The sequence below is a fragment of the Carassius auratus genome, unplaced genomic scaffold, assembly GCF_003368295.1.
Source record: "Carassius auratus strain Wakin unplaced genomic scaffold, ASM336829v1 scaf_tig00216407, whole genome shotgun sequence".
Taxonomy (NCBI): Eukaryota; Metazoa; Chordata; class Actinopteri; order Cypriniformes; family Cyprinidae; genus Carassius; species Carassius auratus.
This window is the reverse complement of record NW_020528554.1, coordinates 69,183-90,745: the sequence shown is the minus strand read 5'-3', so window position 1 is coordinate 90,745 and position 21,563 is coordinate 69,183. Positions and strand designations below refer to the sequence as shown.

Below are 21,563 nucleotides of genomic sequence, written 5' to 3'. Positions count from 1 at the left end.
ATTAAAAAAGGAAGCTGTTTGCAGGGTAGGTGTTGTTTCCACCAAAGAGCTTCCTCTTAATGTGTATCTGTTCTAAGCACTGAAAAGATTAACAAAATATCCCCTTTCCCTAAATGGGAAGTCATTTGTATTCACAGACACAGATGACATGCTCTTATTTCAAGTAGTTCTGTAAGAACAGATTAATCTGTCAGCTTGGTCCTTAGCAAGAGGTTTTTGTTGCTAGCCTGTATAGGTTTCCATGGCCACCTTTAAGTACATGTAGTTGGTGGGGTCTTCTACATATTGAGTTTGTTAACACTGGGATATTCCTAAAAATGTATTATAACTAACTTCTGATTGCATGATTTATGTGACTCGACTTAAAATATTTACTATGTTTTTTTGGTTTGTATGTTAGTGGCAGTCCAAAAACCTTTGTTGACATTTGTTTTTTTACATCATATTGTCATTATACTCAAGTATTCTGTTTGTATTTTTTTTTTCTATAGGAATGGGTTGGGATTTGCAGGGTCACCCTGGCTCCAATCTGACCAGCGTAGTCCTGCTTCGAGGGTCAGCAGCTCCCTTGTGCCCCCTTCTGGTCATATATTCTCTCAGCTGTTAGAACTTGATCAAGAATCTTCATTACCTAACAGAGAGTCGCAATCTGCACACGCAGCATTCCCCTCAACCACAGGCCACAAAATGAGCCGTATTGAGGCTCTTAAGGCCACAGCTGCCTCTCTCTCCAGCCGTATTGAGAGCGAGGCACGGAAGCTAGCCGGTGCCGGAATAAAATACAGTTGTGCAATGGATACAGGCATGGGTCTTTCAATTCCTAATGATGAGCGCTGGGCTAAACCTGTCAGTCCGCCAATCAGAGAGAATCCAACAGATTCTGATGACCTGGTTGAGAGGATTGAAAAACTGCTTGCTGAGGGTCAGAGCACCTATGATCAGGCCCTTCCAGGTGTGGACAACCTTCACAGCTTTAGAAAGAGGATTGAGACTGGGAACAAACAAACACTTTTGCCATCTGGCTTCACTTCTAGAAACACACGCAAGAACCCTTCTCCTCCAAAGCCAGCTGTTCAGGAAGTTGAGCTGGACTCCAGTGGAGATTCTATCAGTGAGGGTCCTTTGCTGAGTGAGGGCAGTATATCTGACGAAGAACTGCAAGAACTGCCCAAATCCAGACTGGAAACCACAGGATATAGTGCACATCTGAATGGAGACAGTTTAAACCCAATTTCGCGCTTTCAGAAAGAGGCAGAGAAGCAGCTACCCTTTAATGTGTTAAGTCTGGTACAAGGAGGAAGCAATGGGCCATGGGAAGAACTGGCCAAGGGAAGCCCAAACGGTGTTCTCAATATGTTTACAAAGAACATGAGTTACAGTAAAGGTGAGAACTTCAAAAACAAATTTGAACTTTGTGTAATAAAATTGTGTGTATATATTTTGTCAAAACCATAATATTTTTACTTTTAATATATTAGAATATTTCTAACAAAATGTAATAATATATAAAAATATGAATAATGTTTTATAAATGGTAGTTTATATATATATATATATATATATATATATATATATATATATATATATATATATATATATATATATATATATATATATATATATATATATATATATATATATGTATGTGTGTGTGTGTGTGTGTGTGTGTGTGTATATATATGTATGTATGTGTGTATTTTTTTTTTAATGTGTTTATAAAAGGTGTTTATAATATTCCGTTCATTCTAACCAATGTGTTCAAGACTCACTTTATGTATATATAATACATTTTTATAATACAGACATACAATGTGTTTTAAAAGTCTGGGTTCATTAAGTCTCTTATGCTCACAAAAGCTGCATTTATTTAATGAAAAATACCATAAAAACAGCAATATTGAGGAATATTATTGCAACTTAATATTGTTGTGGGATTCTGCATTAATTTGAAATATAAAACTTTTGTAATATTATACATATCCCTACTCTCACATTGATCAACACAGTACTTAGAAATATTATTATCTTTCAAAAACATTTTTACTGACCCTAAACTTTTGAACAGAAGTTTAGATTTTCACTGAACGTATTTGTTTTTGTAGCTTTTGAAGAGAGGGGCGGTAAGAGTTCTCCGGCGCTCCGCACTGTTCTGTCTGGTGCCAGCTCATTGGATGGAATGGTCTATGAGGAAGACTTTGTTTCCTCACGTGCCAGTAGCCAATCAGCATCCAAGAAAAGTCCCAATGGGCTCAGGTAAAGTGGAATAATTTTTAATGCTCTATAGATACACCTTGTATATTTAAAATATTTGCATAAATGGAGAACAGGGTGAAGTTAACACAAAATTTCTAGTAATCAGCCTGAAGAGGGCAGTGTTACTCCATCATCATACCATCCCTCCCATTGTATTTGCTCCATATAGAATCATATACACACAGATTTGGACAGTATACCACATTATAAGATTAATGTCTTCTCTCCACAGTAATGGCCACTGTCTGTTCAGTCCTCCAGACGAGGTGTTAAGTGGCAGATTTGCATACAGTAACCGAGCTGGGGAGAGATCTCAGCATTCACCGGCTCTCACACCTCTCTCCTCTCCACACTCAGCCAGCTCAAGCAGCAAGAGAGGTCAGATATGTTATAGAGGGCTGTATCATCTGTTTCTGTGCTCTGTGTGCATTCCTATAGGGATATATCAGATGTCCTGGTACTTAAACATCAATATTTTTGTAGTATCAGCAATACTGACTCAATTTCACAAGTGTTGGTTTTGAACCCTGACATTCTTGTATCATGATTACATTCCTAATGTTATCTCTGTGTACATTCCTACAGCTTCACAAAGGAGCCTGCTGGAGGGACAAAGAAACACGTCCTCTGCAGTCTCTGATCTCCCTGCTGAGAGTTTTAAGAAAGGTGGCTCGGATAAAGCATCCAGTCGCAGCTCTCACAGGAGCGTGGACACAGACAGCACACTGGGGGGTGCCTCAGTCCACTCCATCCATAGGTATGGCCTGGTAACCTTGAAGCCTTTGTAGGATGAATAAAAGCATCTGCACATCTTCATTCCTTTTTTAATTTTGGCATACTTGGAGTTTTTCTTTGCCATTCTACTAGTCTGCAAGTCACCAGACATGAACTCTGACATTTTGAGCATAGACCAAATATCTTTAAATGCAGTATCCATGCTATTCCTGTTTATCATAATTATTAGAACCCAGAGGAGCCAGTGTCAATATTAGTTCTGCTCTGTCAGGTGGAGGGTATAAGTGTTCCGCCTGCTGTATCCCTTTAGAAAGCGAGGCGGGAGGCAACGTGCACGTACACACTGGCTCTTTTGTTCAGTAGGTTAGCCATACTGCAGGTCAGGCTCATTGCCAATGAGATATTTCCCCCTAGTGTGACATTCGAACCTCCCTGTGGCATTTGTTGAAGCCTGTGAGTCAGATTCCCTTTATGCCTACCTGCGTTTTCAGCGTTTAGAGCTGTATCTTCCAGAGATATGGTTTCTGGATTAATTTATCTGGCAGCAGTGAGTTTAAAGTTAGTTTAAAGGGATAGTTCACCAAAAAAATGACAATTTGATGTTTATTTGCTTACCCCCAGGGCATCCAAGATGTAGGTGACTTTGTTTCTTCAGTAGAACACAAATTATTATTTTTAACTCAAACAGCAGTTTGTCAGTCATATAATGGAAGAGAATGGGAATCACAGCAATCACCAGTGCACTTTTCTGTCCAGAAATGTCCAGCTACAGTAGCACGAAGACCTTATTGTAAAGGACACTGGACTATTGGAGGTTTTGGTGGTTCACCATTCACCTAAAGCTTGTACAATTTGTTAAACTTTTGGATTAATTTTCAATTAGAAATTCTTGTTTTGTAATCTCTGTGAAGCTGGTTTGTTTATTGAAGGAAAAATATAAGAATTACAAAAATGCAACAATACAAAAACAAATAAATATAGTTATTTCAACTTTTTTTATTGTTATTATTTTTATCATTATTATTATTTGTTGTTGTTAATTATTTTTATCTCTTTTTGGTTTATTTCATTAGTCATTATAGCTCTGAGGGAAAGAAATCTCCCCGAAGCCCTCGTACAACTCCTGCCGCTGGATCTCCAGCCAGCTCTGGTTCTTCCCGGTTGTCTCCAGGGGACAGTATCCCAATCAGAGGGTCCACCCAAGGATCGGGTTCCCCTCGCACAGCTCTGCGCAGTTCCTCCTCATCTTCCTCTTCAATGGCTAGGGCTAAATCCAACCCCTCACCCCATACTCAAAGCCCAAGAAGAACAGAACACAGGACTGCAGGTAAACCTGCTTTGTCTAGATTTTTGTCTAGCTTGTAAGCAACTTAAATTTAGGAGAAGTCTACTATAATACATAATTTCACTTCAGGGATGGAATTAGTTTACTCATGCTTCTGTGTGTCCCCAGGTTCAGCAGAGCTCCAGTTTGTTAGTCCTGGGGTCCTCCAGCAACATCTGTCTGCTGAGCTCAGTTACCTGGAGGAGTCAGTGCGACAGCTCAGTGATGTGGAGCGAGTGAGAGGTGTGTCAGTCGCTCAGCAGGAAACGGTCTCGCTCGCTCAGATACTCAAGGTGAAGTTATGCTCCTGCTAAAGCAATTATCTTACCTGCTGTGGTCATGTAGCCATGTATTTGAGGTTGAACTTTAACCTTTGTCTTGCAGTCCCAGCACCAGAGGCATGAGCGTGAACTGTATTTGTTAAGAATGAAGGCGGAGCAAGAAGCCTTCGAAACACAACGGCAGTTGGAAGAAAACCGACAGAAAGCTGCAAGGGTATTTGCACCACTTTGTTAATTGTTTAGTATCTTTTGTTTTGATTCAGACCAAGTTAAAAATGGCAGCTTTAGTTAAATGATTTGGATGTTTTTAATAAATGGATGATTGTGTTGGATTCAAGACCCATGCAGAGCTGCAAGAGAATTTGCTCCAGTCTCAACAGCAGGTGTTAGGAGGATTGCATGAGGCCACAAATAAGATGATAAACAATCAGTCTGAGGCTGCACGCCACACAGCTGAAACGGCACAACACATTAAACAGGTGAGCGTGTTTCCCACAAATAATTCTGGATTGAGTCACTGAAAATTTAACTTTAGTTCTAAATATAATTACCAATAATTATTTTCAAGAACGCATAAACACGACAGAACAAATAGAAGGGTTATTATTAAATAAACTAAACATGTTTAAAACTTTTTTTTTTTTGAATTTTTATTGAAATAAAGAAGTATAAAATGAAAAACTGGAAATGTTAAAATAACTGGAAGTAAAAGCAGAACTAAAACCTAAACAGTAAAAAAATATATATAATTTATTGGTAGCACTTTATCTACCTTTTTATTTAACTTCAGAGTTTACATTTATTTATTTTTTAAATATATATATAAACAGGTAGATAAAGTGCTACCAAAAAAATAATACTGGATATAAATTCCATTAATTAATTTATATTGGTGGATCAGAGTTGACGCTATTATGTGTTGTATGTAGTGTCTTTATACTGTATTTGGACTCATTTATACAATTGAATGTCGACTCACTCACTTAAAATGAATGAAGAAATGCCTAAAGACTTCTCACTCCTACTAAATATCGAACGCATTGTCTCTTGGGTATTTAATTGAATGCTAGAAAAACCCCTACAACAAGCACAAATGTTTAGAAACCATATTACATGCTTGTCTTCTCAGAGTGTAAAGTATCCTCCCTCAAGGCACTTCGGCTCTTTCTTTAAAGTGAGCTTAAAGGATTAAAAGTGTATTTAACTGTCTCTCTCTCCCTCCAGATGACTGAGCTGGCTCGTTCACAGATTGCAGGAGCACTAAGTGTTCCTGGTCCCTCCATTACGTCCCTGTATGATCAACAGAAACAGCACAACCACTGTCTGAAACAGCAGCTGCCACACTCCCACACGGACAGGTAACTCTCTCGTGGCCATTCATTATTCTGATTCATCTTCCTAGAAGCCAGATGATGTTCTGCATTAAAGGAATGATTCATTGGGAAATGGAAATCTGTCATCATTTCATGTCGTTCCAAACCTTGTCAAATATCAACGATATTATTTGAGAGCTTGAATAGCCACAGCAATGGATTTGGAACAACATGGAGATGAATTAATCATTATAGTATTTTCATTTTTGGGTGAACTATCCTTTTAACCATGCTTTCACTTTCTAAAGAGAAAGATTTTTTCAATTTTGTCATATTAGTGATTTCGATCTATATACATCAGTAATGATGCTGTTTTGGATCTTCTCCAGTAGCTGGAAGAGTGAGCTGTCTCCTGAGAGACGTAAGAGTCCATCAGAGGTCAAGACACCACCAGATAACCTCTCAGAGTCTATCCTTTCCACAAGACCATCCATCAGGTAACACAGTGTACCTTTATTATTTGAGCTGATTTTTTTATTTAAAGCCCAGATGAATGGTTTTATAGACAGTCAGTAAAATGCTAGTTTCTGTCTCTGTTTTTTTTTAAGTGGTAGTGGCAGCAGTAGTACCCAGCTGAGTCCACCTCGTTCTGATCAAAAGGAGAGGAAGACAGCAGGAAATGACAGGAGCAGTAGTTCAATGGAAGACGAGGTTCACACTGCTGCTGATGACTTCCTTTGCTCGGGCAGTGTGCGCAGCCTGCTAGAAGAGAAAGGTATAGCTCATATTTTTGTGGACAAGCAACTTAAATAGTCTGTCCTGAGATATGAGAGTTGTTTTGACCACTTCCTGTCTATTCCTTCAATCAGCAGATAATGCCTCCATTGCCACAGAGTACTCTGTAAAGTTTGATGACTCAATGACAGAGGATGACATTGAAGAGAGATCCTTCCGCTCTCTTTTACCATCCGAGGCCCACCGTCGCGAATCGCTGGACAGGAAGCCCAGTTCTCATCCCGAGTCTGACGACGACCACAGCCATGACAGATCCAGCCCCAGAACGGGCTCAAAGGTGATGTCCTCTCAGCTCTCCTCATGCAGCATAACTCTGATCCAGCCGGGATGAACAAGCCAATTGTATTTCATTCTGCTTGGTTGTCATAGTTGGAGTTTGTTTGTGTTTTCCTGGTGTGTTCTTTTCATGGGACTGATAAGTGACTCAGCTCTTGTTTTTCCCCTGCTCCATATCCCGTTATACACAGCAGGATGGCAACATGCCCTTCTCAAGTGGCCAGGACAGCTTCTCTAAGTTCACCATGGACTTGGTGCGTCAGTACATGAAGGAGGAGGAAGTTCGTGCTCAACATCAGAGTTCTCTGCTGCGTCTGCGTCAGAAGGCCCTCAGAGAGAAGACCAAAGCTGAACTGGCCTGGCTGGAACACCAGAAGAGGCAGGACAAACCTTCATTATGATTATCAGGAAAAAAGAGTTGTTAAAAACGACATGAATTCAGAATGGATCATATTTGCATTCTTTATAATTACTCTGATTTAAATTAGTATTATTCAAAAATTCACATTTTTCAGAAAGTTTAAAAAAATTTAAACTTTCACTACACTGACTGTTCGTGTATTCAAGTTTGAGCAGGTGGGGAGAAAATATTAATATACATACACTTCTCCACCAGGCGTCTCAGAGATAAAGGAGAGGATGATAAGATGCCACCCCTTCGTAAGAAACAGAGAGGCCTGATACTGAAGCTACAGCAGGAGCAGGTGACAATCATATGTGGATTTATGAGATGATGTCTAAGCTACGCTTGCAAATGAATGTAGAATAACTTAAATAGTCATTACTGAACTGCTTAAATGTTGTCATGTTTACAGAACAGAAATAATGGCTAGAATGTTGCTGCTTTGTTTTTTTCCCCAGGCGGAGATCAAACGACTACAGGAGGCCAATAAAGCAGCGAGGAGAGAGAGACAGCTGCTCCTCAAACAGCAGGAGGAGATCGAAAGAATGCAACACACGACACTCAAACTCAAAGAGCGGCTCAAGAGTGCCGACACAAAGCTGGTCAGTCCTTTGAAAGATTGTGTTTTGTTTTTTCTAAATAAAATGTTTTTTTGTCTTTTAAGCACTATATGTAGCTTACTGAACATATCACACATTTTTTAAATTTTTATGAAACATCTGCAGGAGTCACCTGTATCAGGTGTGGCGGAGGAGTCGGCTCCGCCCAGTGTGATTGTGACAGACGCAGAGACCCGTAGCCCCTCCCCCATGTCTGTGTCGGGCAGTGAAACCAGCAGCATCATGCAGAAACTGAAAAAGATGCGCTCTCACATGGACGAAAAGTAAATGAACCCTCACGCATGTTTCTTTTCCATCTTTTTCCTCTTCTGTCTTCTCAAATAATGCAAAAAAACGTTTTTTGCATTTGATTATATTAACCAAACTTTAATGAACCTTATGCATACATTATCTAGTGCAAACCTCTTTCAAGAAGGCCAAACACACAATGAATGTTTTTTTGTTTTTTTTGTACTCGGGGTGATTTCTTATTTTTGTTTGTCTGGCTAATGCTACTAATAACATTCTTTTATTTGAGGTTTATCTACAGCTTGCTGACTATGTGTCATTTTAAAGTGTTTGTTTATTTCTGTGTGCACAGTGTTTGGTTGAACATAAGCGTGCTCTGTGTAGGAAGACACCCCCTCCCTAATCAAATGGAGGAATCTTTCACATCTTAAACAGAGAGCATCTTCCTTATGCCACTAGTAAACCGGGTGTACAATCTGCTAGCCAGATTTCTGAAAAATCTGAAGGTCATGGGGTTTCTCTAATGCATTTTATAACCTTCACATTTAAAAAAAAATTATTATTTGTCCATTGTGTGTGATCTCATTCTCCCATATTCCGACATTCAATCCCCGACAACAACAGGTTCTTGTTTACAGTCATATCTTGACAACTGAGGGTCATCCCATTGTTCAGAAACTTTTCCTAGCACTGACACAAATATTTTCATCCTGAGAATAAATTGGTACACAGAGGGAAGGGGATTTCACGCTTGTCTGATTCAACTAATCACATGCCGTGATTGTAGCACCGTTCACACACTTCTGCTCACTTTCTAGCTCTCACTAATAGCTTGTTAATCTCTTTTGTATAACTTCCAGCTGTATTTTTTCAATACTCATCCGTATAAAGACTTTATCCTGCATCAAAGTGATTTCTAATCCAGTCTAGGCAGCTTTTTTTTGTAAAACCAAATATAATGGTTATTTGCATTTTTGTCTTGCCTTCACTTTGTTAATTTAATAAATTGTATTTACCCTCTTTCATCACAGCGAAATTAGCAGAATTAGTCACTCAAACATGCCTAAATAGAAAAACAACTTGTTAATTTTACAAAGAAATGTCTGGGCATAAAATCTATAGCATAAACGTTTGTGTATTCCTCACAAAATATAAGGAGATATAACTTTAAAAAAAAAGTAATAACCATAAATTAATTCATACTACAATTATGGATATTCACAAGTGTACGTCACACATGTACTTGTGAATAATTGTTTATTCTTTATTTATTTAGATTTTCTTATTCACGTAATGTACTTAGAATTGAACTTAACTTTAATTGATGTTTATAACGTTTTTTTAATTTTGGTTAGACCGAATTATGACACAGGTGTTTCTGATAATTTTGTGAGACTTTCCAGACTGCTGTTAGGAGCAGATAAATGTTCCCAGGCTGCTTTTCCAGCAAAGCTTGTAATTACAAAGACCTTTCATCTTTCTCGTAAAGGGTTTTTTTTTTTTTTTTTGACTTGTATGACACTCACAGTAGTGGCTTGTTAAGGATTTGCAGCATGTAGTTAGCCGCTAAAAGTCAGTAACTGGTTGATGTGTTTTTTGAACAGTAGTTAGATAAAAGTAAGGATACACAAATTTACACTCAATCTCTCTTTCTGTCTCCATATCTGTGTGTGTTTTATTCTCTCTCTCTCTCTCTCTCTCTCTCTTTCTCTTTTATTGTTTCATTCTCTCCAACTCTGTTCTTGTTGATTTTTGACTGTCCTCTCCTCTCTTTCTTCCTTAGACACTGTTCTCCTGTCCATTATTTCTTCTCTGTCTTTACGGCTCATCATTGGGCCTCTCTGTCTGTCTGTCTCCCAAAACTCCACCCCAAATTCCAGCTCTTTATCTACAGCCAGTTGGTCAGGTACAGTTACCCACAATCCTCCTCTCTCTTCCCATCCCTCTCTCGGCACCTATTTCCCATGGAGCATGCTTTTGTTCATCCACTGCCACAGCTGGGTGGGGATAAAAACAAAAAGAGGAATGCAGTGATGAATGAATGGATGAAAATGAACTGATTACACCATGCTGAAATGAGCTGATTCTTTGGCTAAAGCTAGTTTAATATTAATTTATCTGACTGGGTAAGGTTATTTTTATTTGTAATGATTAAATGATTTATCAAAATCCTTTGTGATTGTTTTTTTAGCCTTGATTTGCTGATCAAATACAGGCAAATGTTTTGAAAATGATTACCATTAATCCCAAAGCCAAAGATTTGACTCGTTTAAATCATGGTGGGTTAAATGAGTGATTTCTGGGTCTTATTTCTTTTGTCTCTGTGGTGTGATCCTGTCAAATCCAGTCCTTGCCTTGTTGCTCGTCTGTCTTGTATTAATATGTAGATGTAATTTATATATGGTGAATCTCACAAAAACATGTCTATATTTTACATTAAATTCAAAAGGGAAAAATAAAACTCTTGTTTTGCAAATTTGAAGCCTGTTTTTATGACCATCAATTTTTGCAACTTTATCTTCATGACAGTTAAGAAAACGTATGCCCTCCTATGGCTATGTTCATTTCTGTAATGCATCAAGATTATTTTTACCTCATTTCTTTTTAATTTTTTATATTGTCATTGTTTCATTATATAGATTCGAGTGTCAGTACATTCTCATTACTATAAAAAAAAATGTTTGCATTACAGAAATAAGGGGGGTTGAATTGTTTAGTAACTTAATTGTCATGAAAATCACAATGCAATTAATCTTGATGATCTTAAATATAGGGTTCATTGCCTTTTTGCAAAAAAAATAAAAAGATATATAATATTCTGATTTGTGGTGAAATACACCCTTAACAACTTTCGTGAGCTTCAACCATGCACCACACACAAAGCATCTCACTCGTTAAATAAATGCCAGTTCTTGAACTTGGTATCGCGGTGAGTGGAGACCGGGAGGAATATGTCTTTTCAGACAGGCTGGGCAGACTGATATATTGGATGCTTTTGAATAATGCTAGTTTAGGACTTCTTCATCTGCCCAATGGCCACAGTAAATCTTAACTCCAGCCCCTGATTAAATGAGTGTAGCCCGTGATGAGCTAATGAGTATATATGACTGAGGCAACATAATAGAATTTATGGTTAGATGAAGATGGCCGCTGTATTCACGAGGCAAGACGATTGCTTTTAGATGAAGCCATCTGTTTTTCTCTAACATGTTTATAATTATCTTAAACCTCAATGAAAAGCCAGGCAGGTTTGATCTCTCAGACCAAAGTCATGATACATGGAGGGCTTTTTTGTAAAAAAAAAATAAAAAAGAACTTGCCTTCTGTGAAGCACAAGTTTTTACCTGGCACAGCTTGCTAAAATAAATAAAAATGCAATAATATAAAATTTAGCATGTGAAATTCTAATTATTCAGTTTTCACTTTAATGTGTAAAACCTATATATTTGTATTGGCAAAGCTTTATTTATTTATATTTTTGACTAAAGCAAATTTACTGCAGGATTACTCTTACAGAGACAAAAGCGTAACACTGTCAAACCCTGGGTGGACCTGCGTGTTTCAGTTTGTCAGGTGGTTGTCTCCATGTGTCTCCCATAAGATGTCTCAGATGCATGAGTTTTACCCTGAAAAGGGTGTTATAGACACAATAGGGCTGTTTTTCCTCATTAAAATAAATGCAGGTCTCTAAGTGGAGCCATGCCTTGTTTTGGAAAGCATGTTTTTGTGTGTGTGTGTGTGTGTGAGGATGTGTGGGTGCACATCCTTTGCAAAAGAGACTAATCTGGTGTTTGAAGAAGGTTGCTGAGTGAGTGGCATTATTTGGACGTCTGCTTTTGCCTGCTTTTGTGGTGGTCTGTGTCCTGATCTTGTCACTTTGCTTTACACAATCTTGTTCTCCCCTTTTTCCGTCTTCTCTGTCTCTCTTTTTGTCTCTCGCTCTCTGTCCTGTAGGTTTCTCACTAAAAGGGAGCAGCAGTTGATGCACAGGCGCAGACATGCGGAGGAACTTCTTGAGTGGAGGCAGCAGTTGGACGCAGAGGAGGCCGAAGTGCGGCGCATGGAGAAACAAGCTCTGGAAGCCTGGGAAATTGAGCACCGTAAAACCAGTGGTGGACAAGAGCGTCCCACAGAACAAGGTGAAGAGTGTAAAAAAAAAAAAAGACATAGAGAAGACAAGGAAGTGATATTGAAAGTACCAAAACAGCCCCCCTGAAATTCATCTGAAAGATCCACATTTACTGCCTGAAAAATATCTGATATTTAATCAGAAATACAATTAGAATATCAAAACACTATATAGAGATGTTACCAATCAAATGAAATCACTATGGAATTGTTTTGTTTCCAAAATACACACAAAAACGGAATAATAATTAAAATTGTGTCTAAAATGTCATTTTAAAATTAATATTACGTTCAGGTCTCTTGTTCTTGTGATATTGCTCAAGTCATAAATATAAAAACAAGATATCATGCAAGTACTACTCTACAGCACAGCCTCTTGTGGCTTATTGATTTATTAATGTGCTCTTTTAGCCCATCAAAAGGTTTTCTGCTGTTTGTTATCATGTTTACTGTTCAGGGTTTCTTTTTTTTTTGAAAGTCAGTGTAAACAAAGCATCAAAGCAACGATTATGAATTAAACGGTTACATCTTGTTTATCTGTATGCATGTTCTCACAGAAGCAGGCAGTGAAGATGACCGCTCTTCAGTATTGTCCGTGTCCAGTGTGCACACTGATTTGTCTCTCCCAGAGCAGCTGGCCAGCCCTTCCTCAGACCGACCTGTCTCTGACCTCCACAGCCCTGCCCCTTATACCATCTACTCATCTGATTTTAACACCACAGACAGTAAACAGGTGAAAACTTAACTTATCTGCTTCTGCATCTAATGTTTTTTGTCATTAGAGCAATGATTGAATATTTGAGCATAGGTATATGCAAAATTGTTTGCATATTTCAAGAAGTCCAAAGTTGTTTATGTGCTGTTACATTAAACAGGGTTGAATATAGCTCTCTTTGGTGAGTGTGATTTACATGACCTTAATGTGTTGCAGTCTCCTCCAGAGAAACCCAGCCTCAGCTCTCTTCGACATTCAGACAGTATCCGACCTGGGACTGTCACCGGTACCAGCAGAAGCAGCGAGATGCAGGTGCGCTCCAGTTCCAAGACCAGTGAGGCCCACACCAGTGACCCTCATTCAGCCACTCCATCCGGTAAAATTCTTGCTACCCCCATCAGACTTTGGAAATGTTCTGGATTTGCTCTGTTAATGTAATGTAGACCTGTTTTTCTTTGAAGACTGCAACATTTAGAATAGTTTCATGTAGCATTTGGCTTTCTTAATACATGTCATCCTTGGTCTGTTTTACTTGCTTAATTTTCTAATAATAGTAATAGTTCTGAAGGTGCTACATACCTGGTATGTTAATTTATCCTGCTCCAGTTTATCCTTAACATCTTTACTAAATTGGATATGTAAACAAAGGAAGAGGAACACTGTGTCAGCAAAATAAAATGCTCTGATAATCTCTGTGTGCACTTCTCTGAATCAAACCATGTTACATTATAAGAGCACAGATGAGTCTACCTGCCTTATATTGATGATCTGTCTAGAAGAGAGACCATGCTAAAAGAAACTGTGCTTCTTTTAGATTTAAAGCATCATCTATCTTTTATTTAAATGTTCTACTTGAGAGCCTACAAAATGTTTAATATTAAGTGTTTTTTTTAGCAAAGACAGTGATTTGACAATGGTAATTTTTGTCCTCTTACATCAGAGACCACATCCGATCAGAGTGATATTGAGAGCCGTATTCGTGCCCTTAAGGATGAGCTACGCAAGCGCAAATCAGTGGTGTATCAGCTAAAGAAAGAGCAAAAGAAGAGGCAAAAAGAGCGACTGAAAGCTCAGGAGGCGAGTCTGCTGAAACAGTTAGAGGTCAGTCATCATCACGTTTCATATTCATCATCTATTTCTGCGTGTTATTTCTCTTAAAGAAACCGCTATAGAACCGTGTTATTTTGCTATATTATTTTAATTGGGTATAAAAAAAATGCTGTCAATATGCTGTATGTGTTAATGTTTGTGGCTCTCTCTTCCTCTGAATTGCCAGTTATATAATGACTTTATTCAGAAGACCAAGGCTGAGTTAAGTAAAGAGCCAGACAGCACTCCAGCTACTAAACCCCAGATTAAAACTCCCACGTCAGTCACCGAAAAGCCTTGGATAAAACCCCCTCCGCTTCAGAGGTCAGCCTTGACATTCACCAATCATTTTTAATTTACTCTCTCAGGTTTTTTTTTTTTTTTGTCTTTTATATACCTCGCATAACATTTTATGCACATTTACTTTATTAGGCCTGAGACTAGCAAGGACTGGAAGATTATCACAGAATCTGAAAAATCAGACACTGTGCCCACGGAGACATCAACAGATAAAGGTGCAGTGCCTCTTAACCTAAGTACATGAATGTTGACATTTAAGAATGTTGATTCGGACCAAATTAAAAGTCTACACAATGCTATAATTGTGTATGATGTCTGCTTCTGTTTGCAGATGATGTTGCACCATCAAGACTTAAGTATTTATCCGGACACGATGACATTTCATCAGATGAAGATCTGCCTACAGTTACTCCAACTCCAACGATGGGAAGTCCAGAACATATGGACATTTTGAGGAGCTTGCATAGTCCAGATTATCTAAGGCACCAGTCAGAAGATGCCCCCCAAATCAAAGAACATTCTGATGGACCAGAAACCAATGACTTCCTTTCGGAAGATGAGATTGTGGTCTCTAGCCAAAAGTCAGGGATTATAGAGGAACTGGAATATGCAAGGTCAGAGGGGTCTGAGAATGACCACTCTGACCAACAACACTCTCACCCTCTGCTTAAACTGGATCTTGGGCTTCAGATCCTGTCTCTGAATGACATGAAACCCAAATTCGAAGAGGATAGGTTGTCTGAGAAGGATGCTGATGGCAAGCCAGCATTTCAACATTCTGCAGATGTTGAAGAAAGTATGAGATTTACTGACCCAAACACATCTCCTGTGGTGAAATCAAAAGATATAGACTATCCTTCAGCTGACTTCTTATTGTCCATTACAGAGGATTCACTAGAGATGAAAGATACACCGTCACCCTTAGGTGATGGCTATAAAGATGACACTGAGTCTTCCTTTGGGTCATCATTTAAGGAGGATTATCATGAATCAAAGCCTACATCCCCCTCTGCCCCAGAGCCCAAAGAAAAATCTGTTAAGTCTCCAATTTACAGCAGTGAAGAGGAAATTGAAGAACTAAGTGTTAGATCAGGAAGTATTAATGGCAGCTTCCAAACTGAAAGTCATGCAGAACTTAATAGCCTTGGTAAATGCTCAGAAGAAGACAGCAGGAGCCCTTCAAAATGTTCAACTTCACCACAGCCCCAAATGCCAATTTTGCCACTGAAGGATGAATTGCCAGGCTTCTGCATTGGAGACCGTGTTCTGGTGAGTAATATACAACCAGGGACGCTGAGATTCAAGGGACAAACTAACTTTGTCAATGGATTCTGGGCAGGGGTTGAACTGGACAACCCTGAGGGAAGTAACAATGGAACTTACGATGGGGTGGTGTACTTTGAGTGTAGGGAAAAACATGGTTTATTCGCCTCACCAGACAAGATCTCTCGTCTTCAAGAGAAATATGAGGCCAGTGCAGAAACTGAAGATGAAGATTCATCATGTGATGACCAGCCAAATAGTAAAAACAAAGGTTCTGAGAAACAGTTGGTGCACAGAAATCTGTTAAACAAAATGAAAGGAGAAAAATCTGACCTAGATTTGCATCCTGAGACCATAGAGCCTTTGGATGAACAGGAAAAGCCTTTGGACCTCAACATCGAACAGCTTTTCACTGGGCAAAGCACCTTTTTTAAATCTCAGCATAACCTGGATTTTAATGATATTGACTGCAATATAATTAAGGACTGTGACAAAAGTTGGCACACAATACCTAATGACAGAGACAGGGACATCATTCTCAAATTCGTGGATGCATCTGTTGATAATGTTGTTCCATTGCTCAATAATTTGGATAAAGGGACATCTAAAAAAGAAAAACAGAGAGAGGAACCAACAGCAGTCATTCTGGACCTGTTGGTTGAGGATGAGAAGTCTAGAGTTGATTGTCTTGAGAAATCCACTGACATCTCAATCGAGGAGGCCAGTCTCGATAATAAAGAAGACGTGAATAACAAAAGGGCTTTGACTACACTTGCAGATAAACTTGTGGACAACTTCTTAAGTGATGCGCTGAAGCAATTTCAGAAGATCAAGAAAGACAAAGAAGAGAAGTTATCAGCTGCTAATCAGTTAAAAAGAGACTTCATCAATGAAGATGATGGACTTAGAACCAACAAATTTAAGTCTCAGAGCAGGTCTTCATCTAAAACAAAGACAGACAGTTTCCGCACCTTCTTTGATGATGATCAGGAGGAACTTTCATCTCCAGAGCATTGCAACAGACCTGTAAGTGACTTTTAAAGATTTTGATTTATCTAAAGATCCTATAGAATAGATTACATGAAAAAAAAAAGAAAAAAAAACTGTCTTCAGAGTTATTTATTGAAATGAAGTGAATGATTTACCCAACAAACTGATGACACTGGTGATGTGTAATGCTTAAGTTGACATTTCCAACTGTACTGACACACATCTGAGGGCTGATGTTACCTTGGAACCTTCTTTTTAGGCCTGCAGTGTGTTGTAATAGAAATGGAAAGACAAATCATATTTTCTGATCGAAGTTGTAAGAGATGATCTTTATTACTGTTAACTATGCTTCTTCAACAGGAGAGCCCTATCCTGGGTACGAGTGGACAGGAAGAGCTAGCTAAACGTCTGACAGAGCTGGAACTGAGCCGTGAGCTTTTCGATGTCGTTGGTGAGGAGCAGGACTGGTTCGATGAGGACTTTGGTCTCAGTTCAAGAAAACAACAGCAGAAGCAAAAATGTCAGCAGCAGCAAGATGGGATTTCTAGCTCCTTGAGTTTAAGTGCGGGGGAACAGGTCAAAACACCGCCCAGGCCTGAACTTCCCATGAAGATGAAGCAACCCGAGGAGCCTGCCGTCATTGTTCCTCACACTGTCCTAGAGGTGGAGAAAATGGTCATCGCTGCTACTCAGGAGATCTGGAAAAGCTGCAAACTGGGTCATGGTAGACCAAGCCTGATTGGCGTACCAAAACCTCAGCCCTCTAATAATTTCCTGGAAGGAGACTCCAAAGCCAGTGACCTGGAAACTCAATGCCAACAAAGCTACAAACTGGTAGGGATTGAAATGCTCGCATTGAGGTCTTTGTTTAACCATGGCAAGGTTTTTGTAGGCATTTCCAAGAAGATGAGTAAAAATCTTTGCCGTTATATTTATTTACAGGCCATCTTTGATTTATCATGGGAGGTTATTCAAGACATTTATGCAGAAGATCCAAAAGTTGATCAGCCACAATGGATGAAGCCACGTCGCCTTAATTCCACCTACTTCCATCGGGTGAAATGCCCCAGTGACATCACAACAGTCCAGGTATGCAAAGTAACAGTAAAGACTTGAAAAATGGATAAAAAAGATTTCCATTTTAAATGCTGTTCTTTTTAAATGTTGTTCATCAATTAAAAAAAAAAATCACTGTTTCCAAAACAAAATTAAGCAGCAATATCAACATTGATAATAAAAAATAAAAAAAAATGAGCACCAAATCAGTTTATTAGAATGACTTGATTATGTGACTCTGAAAACTGAAGTAATGGCTGCTGAAAATTATTAATGTTATTAAATATTTTATTTTAGGTGATTTAAGTATGTTTATTTGTGTACATGTATTTTATTTATTCAGGAATTTGTCACCACTGAGGTATTGAAGTTGTGTGGTCTAAAGAAAGAGCAGAACCAGAAAACAGATTGGCAGAAAATGATCAAATTTGGACGAAAAAAGCGAGACCGAGTTGACCACATTCTAGTAAGTGTATTTAACCTCACATTCAGAATGCTTGTGTCTGAAATTGCAAAACTGTCCTTGATAACTGATAGATTGCTGACCATGGAAAACATTGATTTAATTTGATTTCTAGACTTGCTTAGGCATTTAAATGCAAAAGTCTATAATCACTCTTCCACTTCTAGGTCCAGGAGTTGCATGAAGAGGAATCCCAGTGGGTGAACTATGATGAGGATGAACTTTTTGTAAAGATGCAGCTTGCTGATGGGATTTTTGATGCCTTGCTAAAAGACACAGCTGACGTTCTGACCCAAATCCAAGAGAAGAAGTCTAAAAGAACTCTTTGATGATACCTGTACAGAGATCTGTTTTTCGGTACCTAGCGTTAATCACAAAATAGAGGATGTGGCATAAAAAGACCCTCAGTGAGGAATTGTCTTTCAGTCTGCTTGTGCAGTCCACGGAAAGTTGTGGATTCAGGATTCAAGGCTACAACACCTTGTCAGAGGTCTGACTTGTCATGGAGATGTTCACATTCTCATCCGGGTAGTGTGGTGAACTCAGCTCTTGATGGTCCGGTGTTAATTGTAGCAGCTGTTTGGGTCCAGATTCCCCATACTGTGTCTGTTCATCGCTGCTGCTAAAACTGGCTCTGCCATTCTCAAGTCTTGTGATTAAAACTCAACGGTCAGATCAAATCAGGACAGACCTAAAGACTCAAAGACTTGTTTTTATCTCCAACTAGGTTGTATCATAAGAAATACCTTGTACCTTTCCCCCTTTAATTCTATTAATTTATTATAACTTTTTTTTTTTAAAGTAACATTGGAAAGTGTTTCGAGAAAAGAGATTTTTACAATTGTCATGATTAACTGCAGAACTAAGCACAATAAGTACAATTTGAATGTAGAAATGGCAATATAGTGTAAAGGGATTTGATGCAAGATAATGTTAAATGCAAAAATATGTCAATTATATTTAACAGCTTTTTGAAAGCAACAGGAAGACCTGCTCCATACAAAACAATGTTGTATTGGTAACACCTGCTGCAGTTATTGGATGCCGAAAGACTGAATTGAAATATATGAACTGTGCTAAACACGGACATGCTGGGTTCTAGCCTTAACATTTGCCTTTTATCCTATTCATTTTAAGTGCCTCCATTGTTACGTTTATTCACGCACAAGCAACTTTTCTCGGCCTTCCTTTGACCAGTGTTGAACGGTCCCTTTTGACTGTAATCTTAACTCTTAACTTATTTCTTAATAGCTGAACAAACCTCTAATACTGTAAGATGTACATTTCTGCCTTAATTTGTGCGTGTACCCATCATCAGAACCTTTTTAAAGGACAATTTTGCTTTTTAAGAAAAGAGAAGTGGTAATGTTATGCTGTCAATGGCACAAGTACACATTTGTTTACTTTTAAGGAGGCGTTTTACCCATTGTGTACCTTTCAGAGGAACTGCTCAAGGGCTCAGCACGTCCATTATCCTCGAATGCTGTGATGTACATATTTGTAAATCAGTCACCATTACAATCCTAGTCTCATAAGAAACATATTATCATCATGGTGTCTTATGTTTATAATTAGCTGGAACCAGCCCTTCCTCACCTCTCTTAAAGCTGTACTTCCTGAGCCAGACTGTCCAATAGTGACTTGCAGCATCATTGTGAGGTTAGATCTAGAGTAGTGTGCCGTGTAAGTGGGTTAAACTTCATCTATGCAGCAAGAGAGTCTCTGATACCCAGCATCAGTTGCTCATCCAATAGCATGTCTAATTATATAGGTAACAGAGATCTCTACCTCGTTCTGACAATAGGCTACTACTAATAGTCTTTTTGGCTAATGTGTTTAAACTTTTAACTGGGCGGGAAATTAGGATTTGTGTGGCACAAGTTGTTTGATAATCAGTTTCTACTTTTAAATTGGTAGGTCGTAGAAATGTTTCGCGTCCCGTAAGTGTATGTGTATTTATAATGATATACTGTGAGTGACAGAGGTGCACTTGAAGACTTGTAAATGGTTGTACCCATGTAAATAGAGGCGATGCCTATCTCCTGTGAGTGAGATTGCTGTGAAAAGGGACATGGTTCCTTTTGCTTCCATGTATATATTATAGATCTATTTGTTAACTGAACTGATCCTTTGGAAATTGTAAATAAAGATCTTGTCATTTCTCGGTCATAACATTTTCTGTGAAATCTTTTACATTTTGTCATAACTTTTCATGAACGGAATGTGTGAAATCGGGCCTTTTTGTAACAAAAGGTTAAAGATGTGCGTGTCTAAATATTGTTTAAATCCCACGTTTATTGTCATTTTCATTAAACATTAAATTAAACACCAAAATACACTTTTTTTTTATTTTTATTATTAACAAAACTGAAACAGAATGACATTAAATATTAAGTTTTGGATCTTTAAACTTTGTTAATAATAGTGAATTGCTTGTCAAATAGCATTTACATTTATGCATTTAGCAGATCCTTTAATCCAAAAAGGAACCAAAGCAATTCATCAGAGAGCCAGCAATATTCGTAATGTACAAATCTAGGTTTATTTGACTAGATTATGAAGCAAGAGAATAGAAAATTTTCAATCTCTCCAAAAGAAGACATTTAATTATTTTATTTGTTGGATACAATCATAAAGTCAGGACCTCTGACCCAGGAGAGGGGGTAAACAGACAATAAATTCTACATTAAATAATGTTAAAATTTTAAATAATATATGAACACAATAAATAAATATCTGTGCCTCTAATGCTAATGGCACAGCAAAGTGTACTGTATTTGTGACGTGTGTCTTGTGTAAAATAAACTAGCGTCCCTCAAGGTATCAAAATTAAATTAAAGTTTGCCTGGTTGGAATGTGCTCAGTCAGAAACTTTGGACGCATCATGTCAATATCTGAGCAAAGGTGATTCTGAAAGAATGAATCATGGTGTCAATATGGCCAAACCTGCTCTGGCTTAAGTCTAATAAGAAAACCCAGAGATTTATCATAGTTCAGAACAATTATATACTAATTGTTTGTTGTGTTATTTTTTTTATTATTATTTGTGGCAACAAAAATATATTGATGGATGGAATAAAATAAAAAAAAGAGGATCCATCTGGGACTTTTAAGAAAATGGGTTAAGATTTCAAAGACAAAAAAAAGTAAACCTATATGACACAAGATAGACTTATGTCTCTCTCTGTGTTCAGTCTGTAAATCATAAAACCAACATTTGATTTTCTGTTTATTTTCTTTCTCCACGTTTTATAATTGAGAACATATTTTTTTCTTAACGTTTGAAAATTTTAGAAAAATATTTGAGGTAGTCTACGATTTATTTGTGTAC

The 21,563-nt window shown here is 38.1% G+C and overlaps 1 protein-coding gene across 7 annotated transcripts in view; it reads left to right on the top strand.

The window, feature by feature from the left end:
* LOC113098057 (centrosome-associated protein 350-like) overlaps positions 1-20,404 on the top strand; it is a 32,757-nt gene extending 12,353 nt beyond the window's left edge. For 2 of the 7 annotated variants that reach the window (XM_026263033.1, XM_026263031.1), the window contains exons 13-40: positions 492-1,384; positions 2,103-2,253; positions 2,486-2,631; positions 2,839-3,010; positions 4,062-4,315; positions 4,442-4,605; positions 4,697-4,807; positions 4,932-5,072; positions 5,818-5,951; positions 6,296-6,403; positions 6,515-6,681; positions 6,776-6,978; positions 7,169-7,356; positions 7,594-7,681; positions 7,839-7,982; positions 8,106-8,263; positions 10,012-10,134; positions 12,183-12,367; positions 12,914-13,089; positions 13,288-13,447; positions 14,012-14,172; positions 14,348-14,484; positions 14,593-14,675; positions 14,792-16,749; positions 17,074-17,547; positions 17,656-17,802; positions 18,113-18,235; positions 18,400-20,404. In XM_026263033.1, the coding sequence (XP_026118818.1) occupies positions 492-1,384; positions 2,103-2,253; positions 2,486-2,631; positions 2,839-3,010; positions 4,062-4,315; positions 4,442-4,605; positions 4,697-4,807; positions 4,932-5,072; positions 5,818-5,951; positions 6,296-6,403; positions 6,515-6,681; positions 6,776-6,978; positions 7,169-7,356; positions 7,594-7,681; positions 7,839-7,982; positions 8,106-8,263; positions 10,012-10,134; positions 12,183-12,367; positions 12,914-13,089; positions 13,288-13,447; positions 14,012-14,172; positions 14,348-14,484; positions 14,593-14,675; positions 14,792-16,749; positions 17,074-17,547; positions 17,656-17,802; positions 18,113-18,235; positions 18,400-18,561 (7,111 nt within the window). In that variant the 3' untranslated portion in view covers positions 18,562-20,404. The remainder of the gene's footprint in view (positions 1-491; positions 1,385-2,102; positions 2,254-2,485; positions 2,632-2,838; positions 3,011-4,061; positions 4,316-4,441; positions 4,606-4,696; positions 4,808-4,931; positions 5,073-5,817; positions 5,952-6,295; positions 6,404-6,514; positions 6,682-6,775; positions 6,979-7,168; positions 7,357-7,593; positions 7,682-7,838; positions 7,983-8,105; positions 8,264-10,011; positions 10,135-12,182; positions 12,368-12,913; positions 13,090-13,287; positions 13,448-14,011; positions 14,173-14,347; positions 14,485-14,592; positions 14,676-14,791; positions 16,750-17,073; positions 17,548-17,655; positions 17,803-18,112; positions 18,236-18,399) is intronic. The other 5 variants (XM_026263035.1, XM_026263034.1, XM_026263032.1 and 2 more) reach the window with 5 other exon arrangements.
* The last annotated feature ends 1,159 nt before the right edge of the window (positions 20,405-21,563 follow it).